General features: G+C 39.6%; 1 protein-coding gene across 2 annotated transcripts in view; it reads right to left on the bottom strand.

Moving 5' to 3' along the window:
• Positions 1 to 6793: 6793 nt before the first annotated feature.
• The window catches only part of OSBPL11 (oxysterol binding protein like 11), an 89414-nt gene continuing 74894 nt past the window's right edge, over positions 6794 to 21313 (bottom strand). Inside the window, exons 11-13 of one of the 2 annotated variants that reach the window (XM_008155499.3) lie at positions 16147 to 16329; positions 13683 to 13836; positions 6794 to 8415 (exon numbers count right to left, since the gene is read on the bottom strand). In XM_008155499.3, coding sequence (XP_008153721.2) covers positions 8350 to 8415; positions 13683 to 13836; positions 16147 to 16329 — 403 coding nt within the window. In that variant the 3' untranslated portion in view covers positions 6794 to 8349. The remainder of the gene's footprint in view (positions 8416 to 13682; positions 13837 to 16146; positions 16330 to 21313) is intronic. The other variant, XM_054713900.1, reaches the window with a different exon arrangement.

The raw sequence follows: 21313 nt of genomic DNA, 5'->3' as shown, positions 1-21313 counted from the left end.
GGGGCTTAACAAAGCAGTCATGTGAGAGGAGGCCACAGTGCTATCTGTAGTTTTGTTTTGCTTTGCTTTGTTAAGAAAAAAAGAAAGAAAAAAAGTAAAACAAAATAGGGGCACTGTTTTCCCTTCATTTACACCTCTTCATGACTGTCTTTGATATCCATTTTAAGTTGTCAGCTGTATATAACTTTGTCCCTATATCTTCTTAAGAGATGGCCTTGAAAAAACAAAATCTGAAAAATCAAAAGGGTGCTTAAAGAGGCTAAAATAAGGGCAAATAGGGTCACATGATCATTTTCTCCTATAATGTATAATATATGTTTCTTGTGGTAAAATTAGAAAACAGTTATGAGTAAAAATGAAATAAAAGCTATCTATACTCCCACACCCAAAGAGAAGCACTGTTCACATTTAACATATGTCCCTTCTGCTATTATACTATATATATAATAAAAATGGAATCACACTATAGTGCTATTTTATAATTTAGTCACTTATTACAGCAAGAACACCGTTCCATGTGGTTAAATATATTTTTACAGTCTCTTCTTAAAGGCTACATAGTGTTCTACTGCAAAAAACAATACTATAATTTAGTTAATCTTATAATCTTCTATAGTTACTTTTATAAACAACACTGCAGTGACCACCCTTCTACATAATATCTTTGTGTATCTAAACAGTTCAAGTCTTAAGCTAAATAGGAATTGGAAGATTTAAGGAAATTTTCACCTTGATCCATCTGACCGTCCAACCATCCGGTACATATGATGTGCACTGGCAATCCTATATAATAAAAGCCTAATGTGCTAAGTGTCTGACCCGTTTGACCGGTCACTATGATGCACACTGACCATCAGGGGGCAGATGCTCCAACTGGTAGGTTAGCTTACTGCTGGGGTCCAGCCTGTTGGGACTGGGCGAGACGGGCTGGACATACCCTGGAGCCCTCCCGTGGTCCCTCCCCAGCCCCAATCATGCACCGGTGGGGTCCCTCGGCCTGGCCTGCGCCCTCTTGCAATCCGGGACCCCTTGGGAGATATCAGAGAGCTGGTTTCGGCCCAATCCCCACAAGTCAGGCCAAGGGACCCCACTGGTGCACGAACCCATGCACCAGGCCTCTAGTTTAAAAATAAACATTGACTCGCACATGTGCGATACATATAAAGCTCTCGCTGACGCCAATCACACACGTGTGTTTCAATCTATCATTGTCGATCGTGAATTTGGTTGTTTTTGTTGACATTCTGAAGCTGAAAGAAAGCAGCGTCATAGACAGACTATGTCCGAAGACCAACTTATTGGCACAATGTACCTCTGTTGTTATTTTATTTATGAATCAATTTACATATTATTTTCATATACGTTTTACTAATTTTCTTTCATCTCTGACACTTCTATTATAGAGAAAGGGCTAATAGAGATATTAAAAAATTTCTTCTAGTTAATTTCCTTTCAATGTACACAAAGCCGTGTACCGGGCCGCTAGTTGTAAAATAATGTAACTGGTTTATTGCAAAATAATATAATTCTCAAAATTGATATTTGTATCCACTAGATAATGTCTTACCATTGGGGCTGCCTACAAGCTAATACATTCTTTTTGAGAAAGAGACAGTAACTAGTGTTTATCTAAGAAGCCTGAGTTTGGGAGAAGAGGTGGTATTTTGAAATTTGTAATGGGGCCATCTTTGGGATGCCCCACCCTGTGTTTTATATGTACTTGTCACTTTATCTAAATTTTCATGACGTGCCCCTGCAAGACAGGCATTATTTTCCCCTTTCAGAGGAAGAAGCGGCTTAGGGTAATATTTGACAAGGTTACACAGTCAGCAAATAAGAACCAGACCTTAGATTTAAACCCAGATTTATAGGACACTCAGAATCTAAGCTCTTGGGCTGTGCTTCTCTGCATGGAGGAGAGGGGAAAAAGAGAGATTCTTCTGGGAAAAAAAAGAGGCAAATAATTGATGGGAATCAAGGGTTGGTTTCTCACCTGAAAACACAGAGAGAGAAGCACATTTCCTTAGAATACAAAGGCAAAGTCACTCCAGTCTGGCTACAGCCTGGGAACACCCAAGGCTAATTCCATGGAGATTCCAGGTACAAGTGCTCCCCATTCTTCTGATTCAGACAGGGGAAGGATACCCACGCCCCAGCCTCTCTCTGGGGTAGGGATTGACGTTACCTGCTCTGGAATAAATGGGAAAAGTCTCAGGAGCAAGGATGACTGGCCAGGCTGGCTCTAAGGATGAGTCACATTCTGTGGGGAAACACTCCCCACCTCATCCAGCCAGAGGAACTTCAGTCTCATATCTGAATAGCACGATTTAGATTCTTTTTTATATATATATTTTTATTGATTTCAGAGAGGAAGGGAGAGGGAGAGATAGAAACATCAATGATGAAAGAGAATCATTGATTGGCTGCCTCTTGCATGCCTCCCACTGGGGATCGAGCCCCCAACCCGGGCATATGCCCTGACTGGGAATCGAACCATGACCTCCTGGTTCATAGGTTGACACTCAACGGCTGAGCCACGCTGGCCGAACTAGCTTTCCATTTTGTCATTAATTTAACAAATAACTGAGCTCCTGGGCTAGCCTAGGAGCACCATGAAACCCCTGTTCTCTGCTCCTCACCATTCTGGTTCTGTTCTCCCCTCCCCAGGATTGTCCTCCTGCTGTCTGCCTGGCACCCCAGACTCTGTGAAGTCATGTTCTCCTTCTGTGTGTGCCCTCTATTGCACCCTCCAATTACAAATGAAGAATTCAAATCCTTCTTTTGCTACCTCTAGGTAAATTAACTCAGCCACTCAGACCCTGAAACTCCCAGGACTTTGAATCTTGGGTCAGAGGGGATGCCAGTGATTGGAGCCATCATTGGGCCAATGGTGGTGCTAGGGCCAGATGTTTCCAAGTCATGAATTTCCTGTGGGTTCTATGCCAACTCTCCATAGCTACCTTGATTCTGTGACTTTCTACTCCCCAGTAAGCAGATCCTTAATTTCAGGGGCTCCTGATATTCTTTCAGGATTTTCTCTACTGATTGGCTTCATATGACTAGAGTTGGTTCTGTTCTATGCAGCACAGAGCTGCATCTGAAGCTCCCATCTATTCAACTAAACATCCTATCTAATAAAAGAGTAATATGCAAATTGACCATTACTCCAACACACAAGATGGCTGCCCCCATGTGGTCAAAGATGGCTGCCCCATGTGGACACAAGATGGCCACTACAGATGGCAAGCAGGGGAGGGCAGTTGGGAGGGACCAGGCCTGCAAGGGAGGGCAGTTGGGGGCAATCAAGCCTGCAGGGGAGGGCAGTTAGGGGTGACCAGGCCAGCAGAGGAGGGAAGTTGGGGGCGACCGGGCCTTCAGGGGAGGGCAGTTAGGGGTGACCAGGCCAGCAGGGGAGGGCAATTAGGGGCAATCAGCCTGGCAGGGGAGCAGTTAGGCATCAATCAGGCTGGCAGGGGGATATTTAGAGGGTGATCAGGCTGGCAGGCAGAAGCGGTTAGGGGCAATCAGGAAGGCAGGCAGGCAAGCAGTTGGGAGAGGGTTGTGAGAGGGATGTCCGACTGCCCGTTTTGGCCCGATCCTATCCTATTGGGATTGGGCCTAAACGGGCAGTCAGACATCCCTCGAGGGGTCCCAGATTGGAGAAGGTGCAGGCTGGGCTGAGGGACACTCCTCCCCCATGCACAAATTTCACGCACCAGGCCTCTAGTGCAACAAATATTTATTAAGCACCTGTCCTATCTCAGGCAGTCTCATTGTCTGCCAAAGTGGTTATCCAAACTGATTCATGTTTGTATGCCCTGGAGAAGTCTGAACCATAGAAGTTCAAAATCAGCAGAACCATACGCTAAACCCCTATCGCTTGAGAAACTTCCCCAAAGTCCTACCAGCAAGTCAACAACTGGAATCTGCAGGAGCTAAAAATCATGAAAGCCAGCACAGGAGATAAATATGTCCCCCCGCCCAGATGACTTAAATATACTTTGATAGAGGTCTTCTGGAACAGTTTTTTTTTACTCTACAACTAGGAAACAAACCAGATAGGTTGGGAGGAAGCACTTGGCCAGGGTATTTTGGGACAAGTGAGTCTGTGGCACTTCTCAAATAATATCGGACATATGAGTAATAGCTTACCTGTAAGTTTACTTTGCAAACAATGCCTGGCAATTGAGTTTCTAGAAATAGAGAATTTTCTTTGATATTCATAAGCTGTCAGACTACCTGATCTTTGTTTGAAAACTAGGACTGTCTAAAAGTTAGGTTTAGAGGATTTATTACATAATTCTGATTGGGGGGAGTTGAGAGTTTGGGGTCTGGATTGGTGGTAATGTGGAGTTTTTTGTTTTGTTGTTTTACTTTCTTCTCCAAAATTATATTAAATCCGTTTGGGTGTTTCATTTTGGGAGTGTTTTTTTTTTTTAGGAGTTCAAAGTCAGGTCATACTATTCTTCTCCTCTCCCTACCCCAAACAAATATGTAGAGAATGCTCTGAGAGGAATAAAATAGATCCCAATTTTGGGAAACACTATAAGTTATAGTGTTGCTGCTGCCAGAACAAAATCACATTCAAATGTCTGTTTATGTTGAATGAAATTAGTAGTAGATCTAGGCACATCACATATATTCACTGTTTTAAGGGTACTCAGGATTTGTTTCCATCAGGTATGGTAAGACACACAGTCACGGAAATGGCTGTCATGAAGGAAGAAGATCCCTAGAAGCAGGAGGCAGAGTGCCATGAGTGGGGACCACACATGGAAGCAGAGTGAAAGGGGAATCATGGGCACAAGCCTTCAGTGTGGTTTCAGTGGGAAGAATGGATGAGGCAGGGAAAACAGATTTAAGATTGGTTAGTTTGAATAATCTCAGCAAGCTCTGCTGTATGGGCTGTCCCTAGTTGTCTGGTAGCTGGCCCTAGGGTAGTTAGGGAAAGGGAATTTTGGCCCAGAGAGAGCCAGTAAAAGAGGTGGTTGAGAGTTTGGGGTCTGGATTGGTTGGTTTACATGAAAGTTGCCCATGTAGGCAGTCATTTACTATCTCTAAGAATTGACTAGCCTGAAGAGGGCTAGTGTGGGGCGTTCAGGAGGCAGCCGATAGATGATTCTCTCTCATCATTGATGTTTCTATCGTTCTCTCCTTCTCCCTTCCTCTCTGAAATCAATAAAAATATGTTATAAAAAAAGACATGGTTATTACATTCACAGATACATAGAATTGCACTAACATACACAGTCGTGTATATATAGTGACATGGCCCTAGCCAGTTTGGCTCAGTGGATAGAGTGTGGGCTGTAGACTGAAGGGTCTGGGGTTTGAGTCCAGTCAAGGGCACATACCTCGGTTGCAGTGTCCTCCCCAGCCCGGGCTCTGGTCAGGGCTTGTGCAGGAGGCAACCAATCGATGTGTTTCTCTCACATTGATATTTCTCTCTGTTGCCTGAAATACCAACAAGAAAAAGAAAATTCCATAATACCAAGATTCAGAAACAATCACTATAATTTTGAACAGTCTTCCTCCCTCCATGGATATATACATAACTCATAAAAATAGGATATTTTATAAGATGTTTTGTATGAAACCTGCTCTTTTATACTGAGCACTAACTATACTATGAACATGTTTGCTCACTTAGACTTGCCCTTCTCCTATTATAGGAAGCTAGATCTACTGGTAAGAATGGAAGGTGCATGGCCAGAATCCCCACTTTAGATAGGCATTACCAAACCATCCTCCACAAGGTGTGCTGGATTACATTCCCACCCATGTTTGAGAATACACGTTTCCCCTCACTAACATCAGTTGTGGTTTTTTAAATCTCTGTCAATTGGAATGGAAAAAGGGTAATCTCATAGTGTTTTAATATAGATTTGTTTTTAAATCTTGCACCTTACCACCTTCTTAGACAACCGTTTCCTCTTTGACTAGCTTTGGCTTCTCCATACATTGAACTGACTCTGTCTCCAGAAAAATTGCAATTACTTTTGGCCCATCTTTAGACAAATGTAACCATTTAAGGAGTGTATTCAGAATACAAGGATATTGGTCTATAAGTGTCTTTTTCTGGAATGTCTTTGTCAGGTCTTGATATTCAGATAATACTGGCCTCAGAAATGAGTTTAGAAGTGTTACCTTTGTCACTATTCTCTAATAAAGTTTGTGTAAGATTAGTGGGCTTTTTCCCTCCTCAAATTTCTGCTAGAAATCATCAGTGAAACAATCTTGGCCTGAAACTTCCTTTGTGGAGAAATTCTTTAAAAAGATATAGGGCTGTTCAGATTTTCTGTTTCATTTTGTGTCGGTTTTGGTAAAGTTCTATTTTTCAGGTGTTTGTCCATTTCATCTAAGTCATCAAATTTCTTTGGCATAAAGTTGTTCATTATATTCTCTATTAACCTTTTAATGTATGTAGGAACTGTAGTCATAACTCCTTTTTATTTCTGATATTTGTGTTCTGTAATTTATGTTCCCTTCCTTTACTCTTGGTCCATTAAGCTAGAACTTAACAATTTTGTTGGTTATTTTACAAATAACTTTTGGCTTTAGTAATTTTCTCTCTGCTTTGTTTGATTTCTCTATATTAATTTGTTTTCTATTTTCTGCTCATCTTGGGTTTACTGTTTTTCAGAAGAATTTTAAGCTCATTAAATTTACTCCTTTATCTAAGAGATTCCTGAAGATTTAAAGAGACAATCAATGTCTTTCAAATGAACAGGGAAATAACTCCACTAAAATATGAAATTCCTATTTCTCTCCATTCATAAAACAGACAAAGGCATTATTGTTCTCTAGTTTTATTATTTTTCAATCTTCCCAACACATGAACTATAACTTGGTTTGAGATTTTTTCAGTGCATTTCACAGCAAAAATGAACAAGGGAATCATTAAAATGGTTGTACATAAACCAATTATTTACAATTTGTTGAAAAAATTATTTTGCTGTTTTTGTCCTATTAACCCCTTCAATAAAACACAATTTATCAGAGCACAAAGCTTAAATTTCTAATGATGATGCAACAAATACAGCCACCTTCAATGGCTGGTGAATAACAGGTATATACTACACACACTGATTGGAAGACCACATCAGAAGAAACAGAATAAGGCACCACTCTTGGAAAATTAAGGTAGCTTGCAGTAACAAGTACTGAGCACCATAAGTAGGTACTCAATAAATACTTGAATGAATGATGAAAGCTATAATTAGCACTATCCTTTTAGTTGCCAGGAATTCTTTAACCTCAATAAAATACTTATTTAAAAAGATTTGTACCTGGATACCATTTCCTGATATCTTTTAATTTCGTGCTCTTTCTTCAGCATTTGAGTTTCCTTGAAAAGAAAATAAAACCATACTGTACACGTTCTCAGTCACATATATAACTTCTGAATTACTGACAGTTGTTTTAAATTTTGAGTGAACAGAGGTAAGATAAAGCATAATGATCCAGAGGGTAACACATAATACTGTATATTAACCTACAAGTGGAAAAAAGGTAAGGAAAAAAGTAACAGTTTTATTTCTTAATAATTGCTATGTTCTTTAATGCCTCAGTTCTTGAGAAAGGCCAGAATCTCATCGTATTGACATGAACACATTTAAAAAATTGTCTCTCAAGTGAAATATTTAATAAAACTAGGTATTGAAAAATGTTCTGAAATTTTTCAAGTCAATGTTGTTTTCAAGTATATTAAAATGCTCAGAAGAAAAAGTTCTCCATGGTTATAATTTGAATCAAAAGAGAGTTCCGACAGAGGTGGATAATGCATAAGTTCCTGACACAAGCACACAGTCTCTTTGAAGGAATAGAATGCCTTGTTAGTACAACCTGGTTGATATTTTAACACTGATTTCAGGCACAATGGCTGAATCCACTTCTGGGTCGTCTTTCTCCTCCTCTTGGTTTATGGGTAATGAATACTTAAGTTATTGATAGAAAGCAAAGCATAGACTCTGAAAGAGACTTCACTTTTCACTATAAAGAAATCAAAGTCATTGAGTTTTTCACTGTTGTGTTTATCTTGCTGCCCCATGCAAAAACAGGGGATTCAAATTTAGCTTTAGGAACAGGAAGTAGATAAAGATCAATCATCTAACAAGTCAGGTGAAAGGTTTTCAGATGATATTGCTCACGTCACATGGACAGGTTGGTGAGAGGTCCATAGTGCTTCTTCAACACTTTGGTCTCGCTGTAGTTCTATGGTGCCCTAATAGATACATTCATGTTTAGCTAGTTTCAGTCTGCAATCAGGAAGTAGGTCACTCAGTGCAATAACTCCATTCTGGGTTTGGGTAAACAGAAGAATTTCATTTGGTTGAGTCTTAGTGTGTGTCACTCTGCTGGCTGTGTTGTTGGAATTATTTTCCAAAGGGGTTTGTGATAAATCCAGCCATCTCCCTGAAACAAGAAGAAGAATAAATTAAAGAACTATTCCTCTAATATTTTCAGAAGCAGTGACCAAAACCAGAAGCAACACCTTTATTGAAATCACATTCTATTCTCATATTTAAGAACAAGAGTTTCTGTAAAGGAAAAAGAAAAATCTCTGTGGTTAATTATGACATAAAGCAATGCCTGTGGCTTAGCTAGGATTGGGTGAGAAATTCTGGTCTAGGAGGATCTAGTTTGTGCCCTACGAACACTTTCTTTTGCAGAAGTCATCTGTAGTAATTCTGCCAATTTTGCCAAAATGCTGCAGATTGAGGCTCACCCAGAGCAGCAGACAGCAGGTGGAGCATGAATAAATGGTCATGAAAGTACTACCTGTTCTCTCCATCTCAACTGGCATCTCTAGTATCTAAGTATTGTTTTCTAGTTCTTTTCTGACTCAACCCCTTTAGTTTCCCCTTGTTCCTGTGAATAGAAGGGTACCACAAGGAGATAAAGTCAGAGACTGAACTAAAGACAGGAGAAGACCAAGTGAGGAAAAGAGAGCTGCAGCAAATGCATAATACTAGGGGGGGAGCGTGGCAGAACTGAGGTCCCAAAAGCTATGACTGGAGTTCAGTGTTTATGGGAGTAGACGTCAGCAGGATTTGAAACTCTGTCCTTAACCCCGACATCTCTTTCAATTTATTTATATTTTAAAAATATTTTTATATATTTATTCTACCTTGTTCCAAAAATGATTTAAGGCCACCAGTTATTTGGCTTGTAGTGACAAGGACTCTCTCCTTGACTAAACCTCATCTTGACCTGCTGAGCCCAGTTTTAGCAAAAGCACATCCTGATAAACCAGTTTATCAAGAATCACATCATTCTTTTTTTTTTTTTTCCCAATATATTTTATTGATTTTTTACAGAGAGGAAGAGAGAGGGATAGAGAGTTAGAAACATCGATGAGAGAGAAACATCGATCAGCTGCCTCTTGCACACCCCCTACTGGGGATGTGCCCTCAACCAAGGTATATGCCCTTGACCGGAATCGAACCTGGGACCCTTGAGTCCACAGGCCGACGTTCTATCCACTGAGCCAAACCGGTTTCGGCTTTTTTTTTTTTAAAGTAGAGCATTTTTAAAATATATATATATTTTTACTGATTTCAGAGAGGAAAGGAGAGGGAGAGATCGAAACATCAATGATGAGAAAGAATCATTGATTGGCTGTCTCCTGCACGCCCCCCACCGGGGACTGAGCCCTCAACCTGGGCATGTGCCCTTGGCCAGAATCGAACCTGGGACCCTTTAGCCCATAGGCTGACGCTCTATCCACTGAGCCAAACCAGCTAGGGCAAATCACCTCATTCTATTTTTTTTTTAATATGTTTTATTGATTTTTTACAGGGAGGAAGGGTGAGGGATAGAGAGTTAGAAACATCGATCAGCTGCCTCCTGCACACTCCCCACTGGGTATGTGCCCGCAACCAAGGTACATGCCCCTGACCAGAATCGAACCTGGGACCCTTGAGTCCGCAGGCCGACGCTCTATCCACTGAGCCAAACCGGCTAGGGCACCTCATTCTTAATAGCCAATCAAACTCCTCTTCTCTAATCCTTAATATCTAATCAAGTGCCTCTTTTCCCTCCCCCATCCATTGATACCCAAACAAGTTCCTCTTAGTAATTTTCCATCTACTTCCTCACCCTGCCCATTGGCTATAAATTCCCACTTGTTCTATATTCAGAGTTGAGTTCAATCTCTCTACTCTATTGCAATAGTCGAATAAAGTCTTCCTTGCCATTTTTAATGTATCAGAATAATTTTTCTTTAACAACAGCAGCCATTAGGTTGTTTATTACAGCAAATCACCTGGTTGTTAATTCTCAGAACCTATACTTGCCTTTGAAAAAGACATGGCTACCTAACTACATTACAGAAGGCTAGGTTTAGAAATTAAGACATGCCATCTGAACATCCATCTCATTTTACAGATGAAGAAACTGAGGCTCTGAGAAGTGAAATGAGTTGCCCGACTTTACCAAGGAAGGAGCAGAGTACTTTTCAGTGCACCTTCCATATATTTATCCACATTTTACAATGAGGAAACTGCGGTTCTAAGTGGTAAATAAACTATCCAAGGTGAGAGCTGGGGCTCACACTTAGTCCATCTGACTCCAATATGGTCTACAGTACTATAATAGCTGTCCTGCTTACATTTATATACAACTTATATACAATATGGTCTACTGTACTATAATAGCTGTCCTGCTTACATTTATATACAACTTAAGAAATGTTAAACATTCACTTGAGAGGACACAAGTAATAGATCCTGCTGGACATGTATAATAAAAGGGAATGGAAGACGTCATACATTAAATGTCAGTAAGAAATAGTCAGGAAAAGAAGGTGGGTATAATTAAATGATTCTAGAACCACTTTAAGTTCCTCTATACTTTCTAAGGTTACTCTATCTTCCTCTTATACCAACTGACTCTATTCTCAACTCCTCGCTGGTCTGTAATCAGTCTGAGAGCAATAATGAAAGTACAAAACAAGTAGAAAAGCCCTTGCTTCTCAGGCTTTATGAAACGTCTAAATGGAGTGCTTAACGTTCCATTAGGACCACAGCGGAGACAAATCAACTTTCAATAGCATATGGTACTTCTTAGCAAAGGGCCATACACAATGACATAGCTCCAAATCTGCTATGAACTGTGTGGTACCAACCGACTTCAGCTAGTTGCCATCCTCATCAGCCTCATTTGTACTCCACAGTGCTATTCAGAGGTGATGGCACACATTATGGTCCAGCTGCACATAGGATGCAACCTGGCTGCTCCATGGACTTAGGGAATTAACATATGACACAAATCGAACCTTTCTGCTGTATACTGTGCCATGGCACATCATTTAGGAAGCCCTGCTAATACCATACCACCCAAAGGAGCCCAAACCTGAGTCCGCATCTCTAATCTACAGTTCTATTACAGCAATTTTCAACCTTTTTCATCTCATGGCACACACAAACGAATTACTAAAATTCTGCAGCACCAAAAATGTATTTCTCTGCCAATCTGACAAAAAACAAACAAACAAAAACACCAGGTATAATTTTGATTGATTTACAATGATAATCATAGTAACTACCTACCCTTTTTTGCTCCAAAGTGACTTTTTAAAAAATCAAGTGTCTATGCTTGTATATAAATAGGATTTCTGTTACTAAGAATTAACCAATCAGAGACAACCTTATTATGTGACATAACCAATAAGATGCAACTCTATTATATGACCTATATATTTATGTTTCAAGACACTGTTTGTGTTGGCTATTGTCATTATTTTAATTGACAATCTAAGGGAAAAGAGGTCAGTGTCCCTGACTAAATAGGCAGGTACTGCATGTTTTAAAAATTCTTGCAGCACACCAATTGAAAATCACTGTTCATACTATAAGGTAGTAACTTACGATTGAAAGAAATTTACTATTTTATTGGATAATCACCATATCTTGCCATCACTTTCTACATTTGTCTATCCAACACAGCAAAATGTAATAAAAGATTAAGTGGTAGTCTCTTAATTATATCTGTCAAACAAAGAATTGAGCCCTGGCTAATTTGGTACAGTGGTTAGAGCGTCAGCCTGTGATCAAGGGCACATACCTTGGTTGCAGGTTCCCCATGGGGAGGTGTGCGGGAGGCAAACAATTGATTTATCTCTCTCCCATCAATGTTTCTCTCACTCTTTCCCCCTTCTCCCTCCCTCCGACTCTCTCTGGAAATCAATGGAAAGGATATCCAGAGGATTAAAAATATTTTTTAAAAGAATTATTGAGAAGAAGCAAGTATACATTAAAATCCCATTGATTGTGTCTTTCTTTTTAGCCCCAGAGTTCATTTTAATGATTTACAGCAGTACTGCCTTATAAATTTTTATCTCTAGAATTTATTTCTGGTACATCTGCTTTCTTAATGAGCTTGAAATGAAAAAAAAAGTCCAAGGTTACCAGACTAGAATTTGAATAGTAATTAAAGGGTTTATTCTTTCATATAAAAATGCAGAGATATAAAATACTTTCCCTTTTTATTTCTATCCATGCAATGGTATTTGTATTAGATATCCAAAGATTAGAAAATGAAATTAATGAAACTACTATAACAAACTATGAGATTTGAGCAATAACTATGTAAAAATCACATTCAAATTACTTTTTACAGATTCTATCCTGATGGACCAACATTAAAATTCAATGTGTGTCCTTAGACTTGGCTATAGACAAGAAAACTTTTCTTGATATCAGATCTGGTTCATTATTCATCTTTCTGAGTCCTACCAGAAAGTAATAAACAAAACAAAATCTTTAAATTTAGAAAAGACTTCAGATATCATTTAATCTAACTGTAAATAGTGCATTATACTCTTCTCTTGTATAATCTAGGGGTGGAGATCACATTACCATAAAATCACTCTGTTATTACTGGATTTTTTTTTTTATTGTTATATAATGTATAATGTTAAACTCAAAATGTGCTTCCTGGTAGTTTGGGCTTAGCTCAAGTCTGCTGTTAGAATTGATTAAAAAGTTCGATGTGAGATCAGCCAAGGTGGCTCAGTGGTTGAGCATCGACCTATAAACAGTTCACTGGTTCGATTCCTGGTCAGGGCACATGCCTAGGTGGTGGGCTCGATCACCAGTAGGGGGTGTACAGGAAGCAGCTGATCAATGATTCTCATCATTGATGTTTCTGACTCTCTCTCCCTCTCCCTTCCTCTATGAAATCAATAAAAATATATTTTTAAAAAAGTTCTGTGATATATTCGAGGATGATAATGAGTATATTTGAAGATGATAATGAATAGCCCTTATTTTCTATTTTTTAGGCTAAATACCCACTTCATTATTTTTTCCTTAAATGCTGCAAAAATTCTAGTCACTTCACTATCCCTTGTGTAGCCAATTAAAGTTTCTCATGTCTCCCTTAAAATGTGGTCTCTGGACCCTAGCCGGAATGGCGTAGTTGGTTGGGCATCGTCCGTGCACAAAGGGGTTGCCAGTTTGATCCCAGGTAGGAGGTGTGCTGGAGACAACAGTTTGATGTTTCTCTCTCTCTCAATCTCTCTCTTTCTCTTCCCTTTCCCCCACCCCCCTTCCTCTCTAGGAATGCTTAAGCTGGGCTATTTTCAGAAATGGAGGTGTGTAATAACAGTCAAGAAAGCTTAGTAAGCTAAAGTTCCCACTAAGCAGACAAGTTTTGGTCGGAAGACAGGGAGAACATACCTCTTTAATAAAGTACTTGGTTTTCCAGGGTGTGCCCGTTTCAATACGATGCCTTTCTTCAGCCCTCTGGCGTTCTTCCAGGGTGCGTTTATGCTCTGTGGCCTTATCAATTTCAGATTCCCTCAAAGCGTCTGTCACATTTTTCCACAATCGCCTGAAATCAGAAAACCACACATTTCACAAACATTCTTAAACAAAGATAGTAAAGAGAACTGATACCCTCAAAATTATCAGCAATTTTAAAAAATTACATTTCCTAAATCAGATGTATAATTTCATGCCTATGAGTTATAAGAATACTGATATCACATTGCTGATGTTAATGTCCTGTTATCAATTTTTTGCAGAATATCCGTGCTATTTTCCATGTTGCCTGAACTAATTTATATTCTTACCAACAGTATAGTGCTCCCCCCCCGCAGCCCCTTGGATTCCACATACAACTGACATCATACAGTATTTGTCTTTGCGTGGCTTATTTCACATAGCATAATGCCCTCAAGGTCAATCCATGTTGTCACAAATGGCAGGATTTCCTTCATTTTTTTTTTTTATGTCTGAATACTATTTCCTTATATATATGTATGTGTACACACACACACACACACACACACACACACACACACACACACACACACAGCTTCTCTATTTATCCATTGATGAACACTTAGGTTTTTTCCATTTAAATTTTACTGTTTGCTACAAATAGTTTCAATTTTTTTCTGTGAAGTGCCATGTTCGCATTCTTCATTTGTAAGAAAAATCTAATAGTGAAATTAGAACAGCTACAGTTTGTCAACCATTCTTTTAAGCAAAATTGGTGTTTCATAAGGAGTAACTTGCTTGTAACCCAGACAACTGCACAAATGCTTTCCCTCCAGGTAACCAACCACTGTGCTTCAGGATCCAGCACAAGTGGTTTATGCCTACTCCCAATGTGTCATGCAGAACATTAAAAAGATTTCTTTTCTAAGAAACTAGCATTTTACAAATTGCAAGTACATAGTAGTGAAGAATACAATGACTACTTGTCCAGTTTGGTGCCATTGCCTTGATCTGTGTTAAGGCCCAGCAGTGCTACCTACCATTGCTTTGACACCACCAAAGCAAGTGGCAGCAGAGTGAAATAGGTAAATAACATCTTAGCATTATTATGAAAAAAAAAAAGAAAAAAAGAAAAAAAGAAATTGGAGGTACTCTCAACAGATCTCAAGGATCCCAAGGATCTGCAGACCAAACTTGGAGAATCTTTTCTTTAAGATAAATACCTAGAAAAAAATTTTACTTCAACTACTACTGTTTTATTTTTTGACCCAACCCCAGTCTTTGGTTAATGGGTATTTAATCCCTTTACTCATCTAAATTGTATGGTTCCACTTATGTGATATAACTTAATATATTTAACTAGAGGCCTGATGCACAAAATTCATGCAAGGGGCTTGGCCCTCGCAGTTGCGGTGGCTTGCCTAGGCCCTTGCAGCCCCGGCTTCGTCTGGAAGGTCATTTGGCTGTCCGGTCTAATTAGCATATTGTGCTTTTATTATTATAGATGCTTTCCTGTATTTTCTTTATTCCATTTAAAATTGATACAGTAATACTTCCACATGATACAAAATGCAAGCAAGGGTGATCTCTTTCCTATCTCAGACCCCTGTACTCCTTTCCAGAAGTAACCACTGTCAACACATTTTGGAGGCTGTACCGTATTAACACATTTAGATCCATTTCACTTACTTTTAAAGGCCTATGACATATATTGCCAAAATACTCTATAGGAAGGCTGTTCTAATTTACCTTCTAACCTGCTGTATGAAGATGTCTATTTGCTCACACTTTCCCCTCAAAAGGTCATTATTTTAAAAACTAATTTGTCTTATCGGTTAATTTATATTTCTTTGATTTCTCATTACACTGAACATTTTTTTCATTTTCTTAATGGGCATTTTCCCCGCTATTTTTATGAGCTACCTCTTACCTCTTTCTGTTCTTTGCCCATTTTTCTACTTGGGGGTATCTGTCTTTTTATTAATAACTAGAGGTCCGATGCACGGAGTTCGTGCAAGAGTAGGCCTTCCTTCCCCTGGCTGCTGGCACCAGCTTCCCCTTGCAGCCCCGGTTTCGTCAGGAAGGATGTTTGGTCTAATTAGCATATTATGCTTTTATTATTACAGATGTGTAAGAGTTTCTATGGTAAGGATAGTGGTAATACTTTCTGTTAAATGTTAATATTTTGCCCAGTTTAGCAATGTTTGACTTTTACTAAAATGTGACTGTGTATGATATAATGCCATAGCTGGTAAGGGGTTTAAGAGCATCAGATCAGATCAAACTCTTTGAATTTACAGATGAGGAAACTGATGCAAACTGGTGAAGTGACTTGTCTAAGATGGTTAGTTAGTAAAAAGGCTTAGATTAAGATCCAGAGCTTCTGACTTTTTCCTGGGTGGATGCACAGATGACATACCTGGATTCAAATGAGTCCTGCTTCTCCAGAGGTCTTACTCTTTTCTTCGTCACTGCCAATTTAGTCAAGTCCACATTCTTTGTCTCTCCATTGCTGTAGGTGAACTCAAGAACGCTATTCCATTCCCCTTGCACTTTGCACACCACAGTGTTGCTACTATTGTGCTTTACTTCACCGGTAACCCTAGAAGCAGGCAGAAAAAAGATCTGCTATAATAAACTGATATTGTGCTTTTTCTTCAGATTCTGAATCCCAAGAACATACTCTGGGAATTCTTTAAATTAATTATACAGCTCACTTCAATGTCAGTGCCGAAGTCACTCTGTAAATCCACGTTAGCTTCATAGTAACTTTTTCAAATAACAACAACTTTAATCTTTAGAAAGAACACTGGGAATCAAAGTAGAGACTTAATTATCATAAATAATTACCGAGTGTGATCTTTAAAAATGCTTGCTACAAACAAAACTATTATAATATTAAAACTAAATAGGAATACAAAAAATATTAAAATTTATTTTTTATCACAGTTGGAAAATGTTATAATAAATAACCTATTTAACTTTTTAAAAACTAGTCCTACTAGTATTTATGTAAAAGCTTGGAGTCTCTATTTTGAAGTTCTGGCTTTATCAATTCTGTATAAAATCACATAAGCCTAATTTTAAATTAAATATAGAAACCAGACAAATCAATAAGAGGTAGAAAAACAGCCCTACCCAGTGTGGCTCACTGGAGCAGGGGTCCTCAAACTTTTTAAACAGGGGGCCAGTTCACTGTCCCTCAGAGAGAAGGAGGGGAGTCGGAGAGTGCGGCGCACATTCCACTCATGCGCACTGCGAGCCCGGGACGAGTCGGCTGCTAAGCAGGACAGGCAGCGGCGGCAAAAACACCTGGCGGGCCAGATAAATGTCCTGGGTGGGCCACATGTGACCCGCGGGCCGTAGTTTGAGGACCCCTGGGATAGAGTGTCGGGCTGTGGACTGAAGGGTCCCGGGTTCAATTCCAGTCAAGGGCACATGCCCAGGTTACGGGCTCGATCCCCAGTAGGGGGTGTGCAGGAGGCAGCCAATCAATGATTCTCTCTCATCATTGATGTTTCTAGCTCTCTTTTCCTCTCCCTTCTTCTCTGAAATCAATAAAAATATATTTTTTAAAAAGAGGTAGAAAAACAAAAACTTTTATATTAAAATTTAAAAATTCTCTTGACAAAATAGAAAAATTAAAAGAGCACTAGTATATAAAAATTATTATCAACACAACTCAGAACTCAAACACTAAAATTGTTGAAAGATTAATAAAGATTTAGTTATCTGGCTGGTTTATCAACAGATAGGATGCAGTACAAATGAAGGAATAGGAACAGGTCTAATTATTTTTAATGAAGTATTTTATGTTCACTGAAGGACACAAATAACAACAGGGTCAGATTAGACAGACATTCATAACTCAGAGAGTAGTGGTAGTTTAGTGTCTATTCAGTGTGACAGATTATGGTTTATGTGTGTTCACAAGGGAATCCAAAAGACCAAAGCCTGCAGGTGACAGCTCAAGAATCCTAAGTAGCATTTTTCAGTTATAAGCCAATGGCCGAGGCATCAGAAGGACACGCTGCATTCAGGGAGTCCACAGTTCTTAATCAAGAGAAGTCAACGGTCTACAACCTCAGAGCTCAAGGCAGAAGTGTAGGAGACAATAAGCAAACAATCAGTGAACCAGATTTTAAAGATCAAGGTGTACACAGGTTTGGAATCCAAGAGGAAACCAAACATTCAAAATCAAAGTAGGCTATGACTATAAGTCAGCTGATTACAGCAGGGGTGGGAACTCTGGGTTATATTTCAAAGCATCTGAACATAAATAATTACATTGCTAGGGGGTTTTGCCTGACTGAATGTTTCTTGTGATATCCACATTTCCTCTTTGGTCCCACTTGCCAACATTGTTCCCACCCTTGAAAATTTATCTTTAACCAAACAGAACATGAGGCGATGACACTGAATACTTTCTCTCTTCCCTTCTCCGTCCACACATACCCAGAACTATATTCTGAGAACCAAAGAACAATAATCCATTCCTCACTTGATCTCTCTTTTACTGCCACAGCACAACCTCTCAAATTATCATTATCTCCTTCACAAGCCTTTCCACTTGACAAATAACAAGCCCTAGGTCCCTGTTCATGCATGCTGGGTTACATGGGATCCTTGCTGCTTAGTGCAGCTCCACAGCAAGGGCAGCATGAAGAGGACTGGGGAAGGGAACAAGAATCACACATATTGTCCGGCCAGCATGGTTCAGTGTCAATCTATGAACCAGGAGGTCACAGTTCAATTCCCGGTCAGGGCACATAATCTTATGCATTACACACACACACACACACACACACACACACACACACACAAAATCATCATCCCAAAGTGAGTGCAAAAAATGGGATTGTGAGATGTGCAAGGGCATGAGGAATAGTTAAGTAGGTTTGCTTGGCTGCATCAGAGACAATTGTGGAAAATGAGGGAGTAAGGGAAGACAAGTGGAATATAATACATTTACACCAAATGCAGATGGTAGATAATGTGACTGTTTTGATTGAAGGTAACAGTGGAAAAAAACCTAGGCTATGTCTAAGGAAGAAGGTATAAGCCATTAATATAAGTATGAAAGATTTTAGTTATAATCCCATATAATAAAAGCCTAATATGCTAAGGGTCTGGTCATCCAGTGACCTGTCGACCGTTAAACCAATCAAAGCATGATATGCTAAGGCTGCTCAACCACTCGCTATAACATGCACTGACCACCAGGGGGCAGATGCTCTGACCAGTAGGTTAGCTTGTTGCTAGGGTTGGGCCAATCAGGACTGAGCGAGATGGGCTGGACACACCCTGGAACCCTCCTGCGGTCCCTCCAGGGCTGGCCAACCTCCTGCATCTCTCCCTGGCCGGCTGGCCCTGATTGGAACTGGGTGAGACAGGGCCGGACACACCCTGGAGCCCTCCCCTGGTCCCCTCCCCGCGCCCGATTGTTCACCAGTGGGGTCCCTTGGCCTGGCCTGCACCCTCTCACAATCCGGGACCCCTCGGGGGATGTTGGAGAGCCAATTTTGGCCCAATCCTGCAGGCCACTCCCCTTGGGAGGGCACCAGATGCAGGGCTCATGGCTGGCGAGCACTCCTGTGCGAGCCTCTCATGATCGGGACTAATTGGGCATGAGCCTGTGGCAGGTGCAGTGGGGCCGGGATGAGCAAGAGCGGCAGGTAGGAGCTGCAGGCAGTGTTGGACTGTGGGTTTTGGGCCGATCCCCGCAGGCCACCCTGAGGGACCCCACCTGTGCACGAATTCATGCACCAGGCCTCTAGTATTCTATAAAATCAAAGAAGAAAAGATGTAAAATAGGGAAGTCTGTTTCTAATATGTATCTTTTAAATGAGAAATTAGGTGAAGCCATTGGTCTTAAGGGAGATCAGAATGGAAAAAAGGAGCCAGCCCAAAGTATCTCTCAGGAGTTATGGAAAAAGTGGTATATGAATGCTACTATGCTAAGGAAAGGTGCTATATTTCCAAGTAACAAAAAGATCCAATGACTAGTTTTGTGAATAGGTAAAGAGTATGAAGGGAGAAAAGAAGTTAATTTAAGTAAGAAATTCCAAGAAATAAGATGGCAAATATAATGACTGATCAATAACAAAAATGAGGATGTTACTTGAAATTATTATGAACATTTAAAAAGTCAAAATATGAAAACCAGTTATCAAAAGACAGTAAGGCTTTTGAAATGCTTGCTTTTAAATGTTACCTCCTAGAAAAACAGCTGTCAAGGTGGGAGAAGCTCTATTCATGTGGGAAAGCTACATGTAGGCCGTTTGCTGACTGTCCTAGCTGAGTTCCCAGTCAACAGCCAGATCGACTACTTCCCATGTGAGTGGCTACCTTGGGTATCCAGCTGGGTTAAGCCCTTAGTCTGAAGCTCCAACCAAAATCCAACTACAACCATGTGAAATATGCTACATGAGAATTACTCAGCTGAGCCTAATAAATCCACAGAATTGTAATAGACAATAAAGAATTGTTTTAAGCACTATGTTTTAGAGAGGTTTATTACTAGTAGTCTAGTGGTGATAACCAGGATATCACTCAACGTTATCTTAGATGCCTCTTCTATACCTGGTCAGTTATTTCTTGAAGTCTGTTAAATCTGAATCCAAAACTGGTCTCCCAACTTCTGATCTTCCCTTACCACCTCCCTGCCCCCAACCCAATCTTTGCCTGCCACCAGGTTGATCCTTTTAAAAATACAGATTTAAAATATACCACTTCCAGATACAATATTGCTTAAACTGTATTCTTGTCAGAAATGTATAATCTGAACCTAATTGTCTGAAAGAACCCAGACAAACCTAAATTGAGAGGCATTCTATAAAATTGGCCTGTAATCTTAAAAAATGTCTATGTCATAGGTGACATAGAAAGGCTGAGTGAATGTTGCAAGTTAAAGGAGACTAAAGGCACATTAATAGGAAGATGTAATGCATGATCTTGAGTCAGAAGAATATACACTGCCAATAATTGGGACAACTGACAAATTTAATATGAATTATACATTAGATAATAGTATTATATCAATGTTAAGTTTCCTATATTTGACAACTCTTCTGTGATTATATGAGAGGATTTCCTTATTTTTAGAAAATTCAGGCAAGTGTCAAGATGTCTTTAACTCTCAAATTTTTAGGAACAATAATCACAACAGCAGCAATAAAGTGTGCAATCTAGGTAAAAGGTACATGATAGTTTTTACAATTCTTCTGTGGGTTTGAATTATTGTAAGAGATAAAAATAAGTAAAATAAATAAAATAGATATAACTTCCATGCTAGAAAAGTTAATTGGCTCCCTTCAAAATACAGATCAAATTTGTCCAAAAAATTACTAAAGATAATATGATAGGAATAAAGTCAATTATGAAAAGAAGCCCGAATCTGCCCTATCCTTTTAACCTTTTGCACTCGGATGTTGAGTGTGACTCGACACGGTTAGCATCGGTAGCAGCTCGAGAAAAAAGCAAGTGAGTGCAAAGGGTTAAACTTTTTCTTTTCTAATTTTTTTCCATGTTTTCATTGACTTTTAGAGAGGGGAGAGAGAGCGAGATAGAAACATCAATGAGAAAGA

The sequence above is a fragment of the Eptesicus fuscus genome, chromosome 3 (genome assembly GCF_027574615.1).
Source record: "Eptesicus fuscus isolate TK198812 chromosome 3, DD_ASM_mEF_20220401, whole genome shotgun sequence".
Lineage (NCBI taxonomy): Eukaryota > Metazoa > Chordata > Mammalia > Chiroptera > Vespertilionidae > Eptesicus > Eptesicus fuscus.
This window is presented reverse-complemented; position numbering and strand designations above follow the sequence as displayed.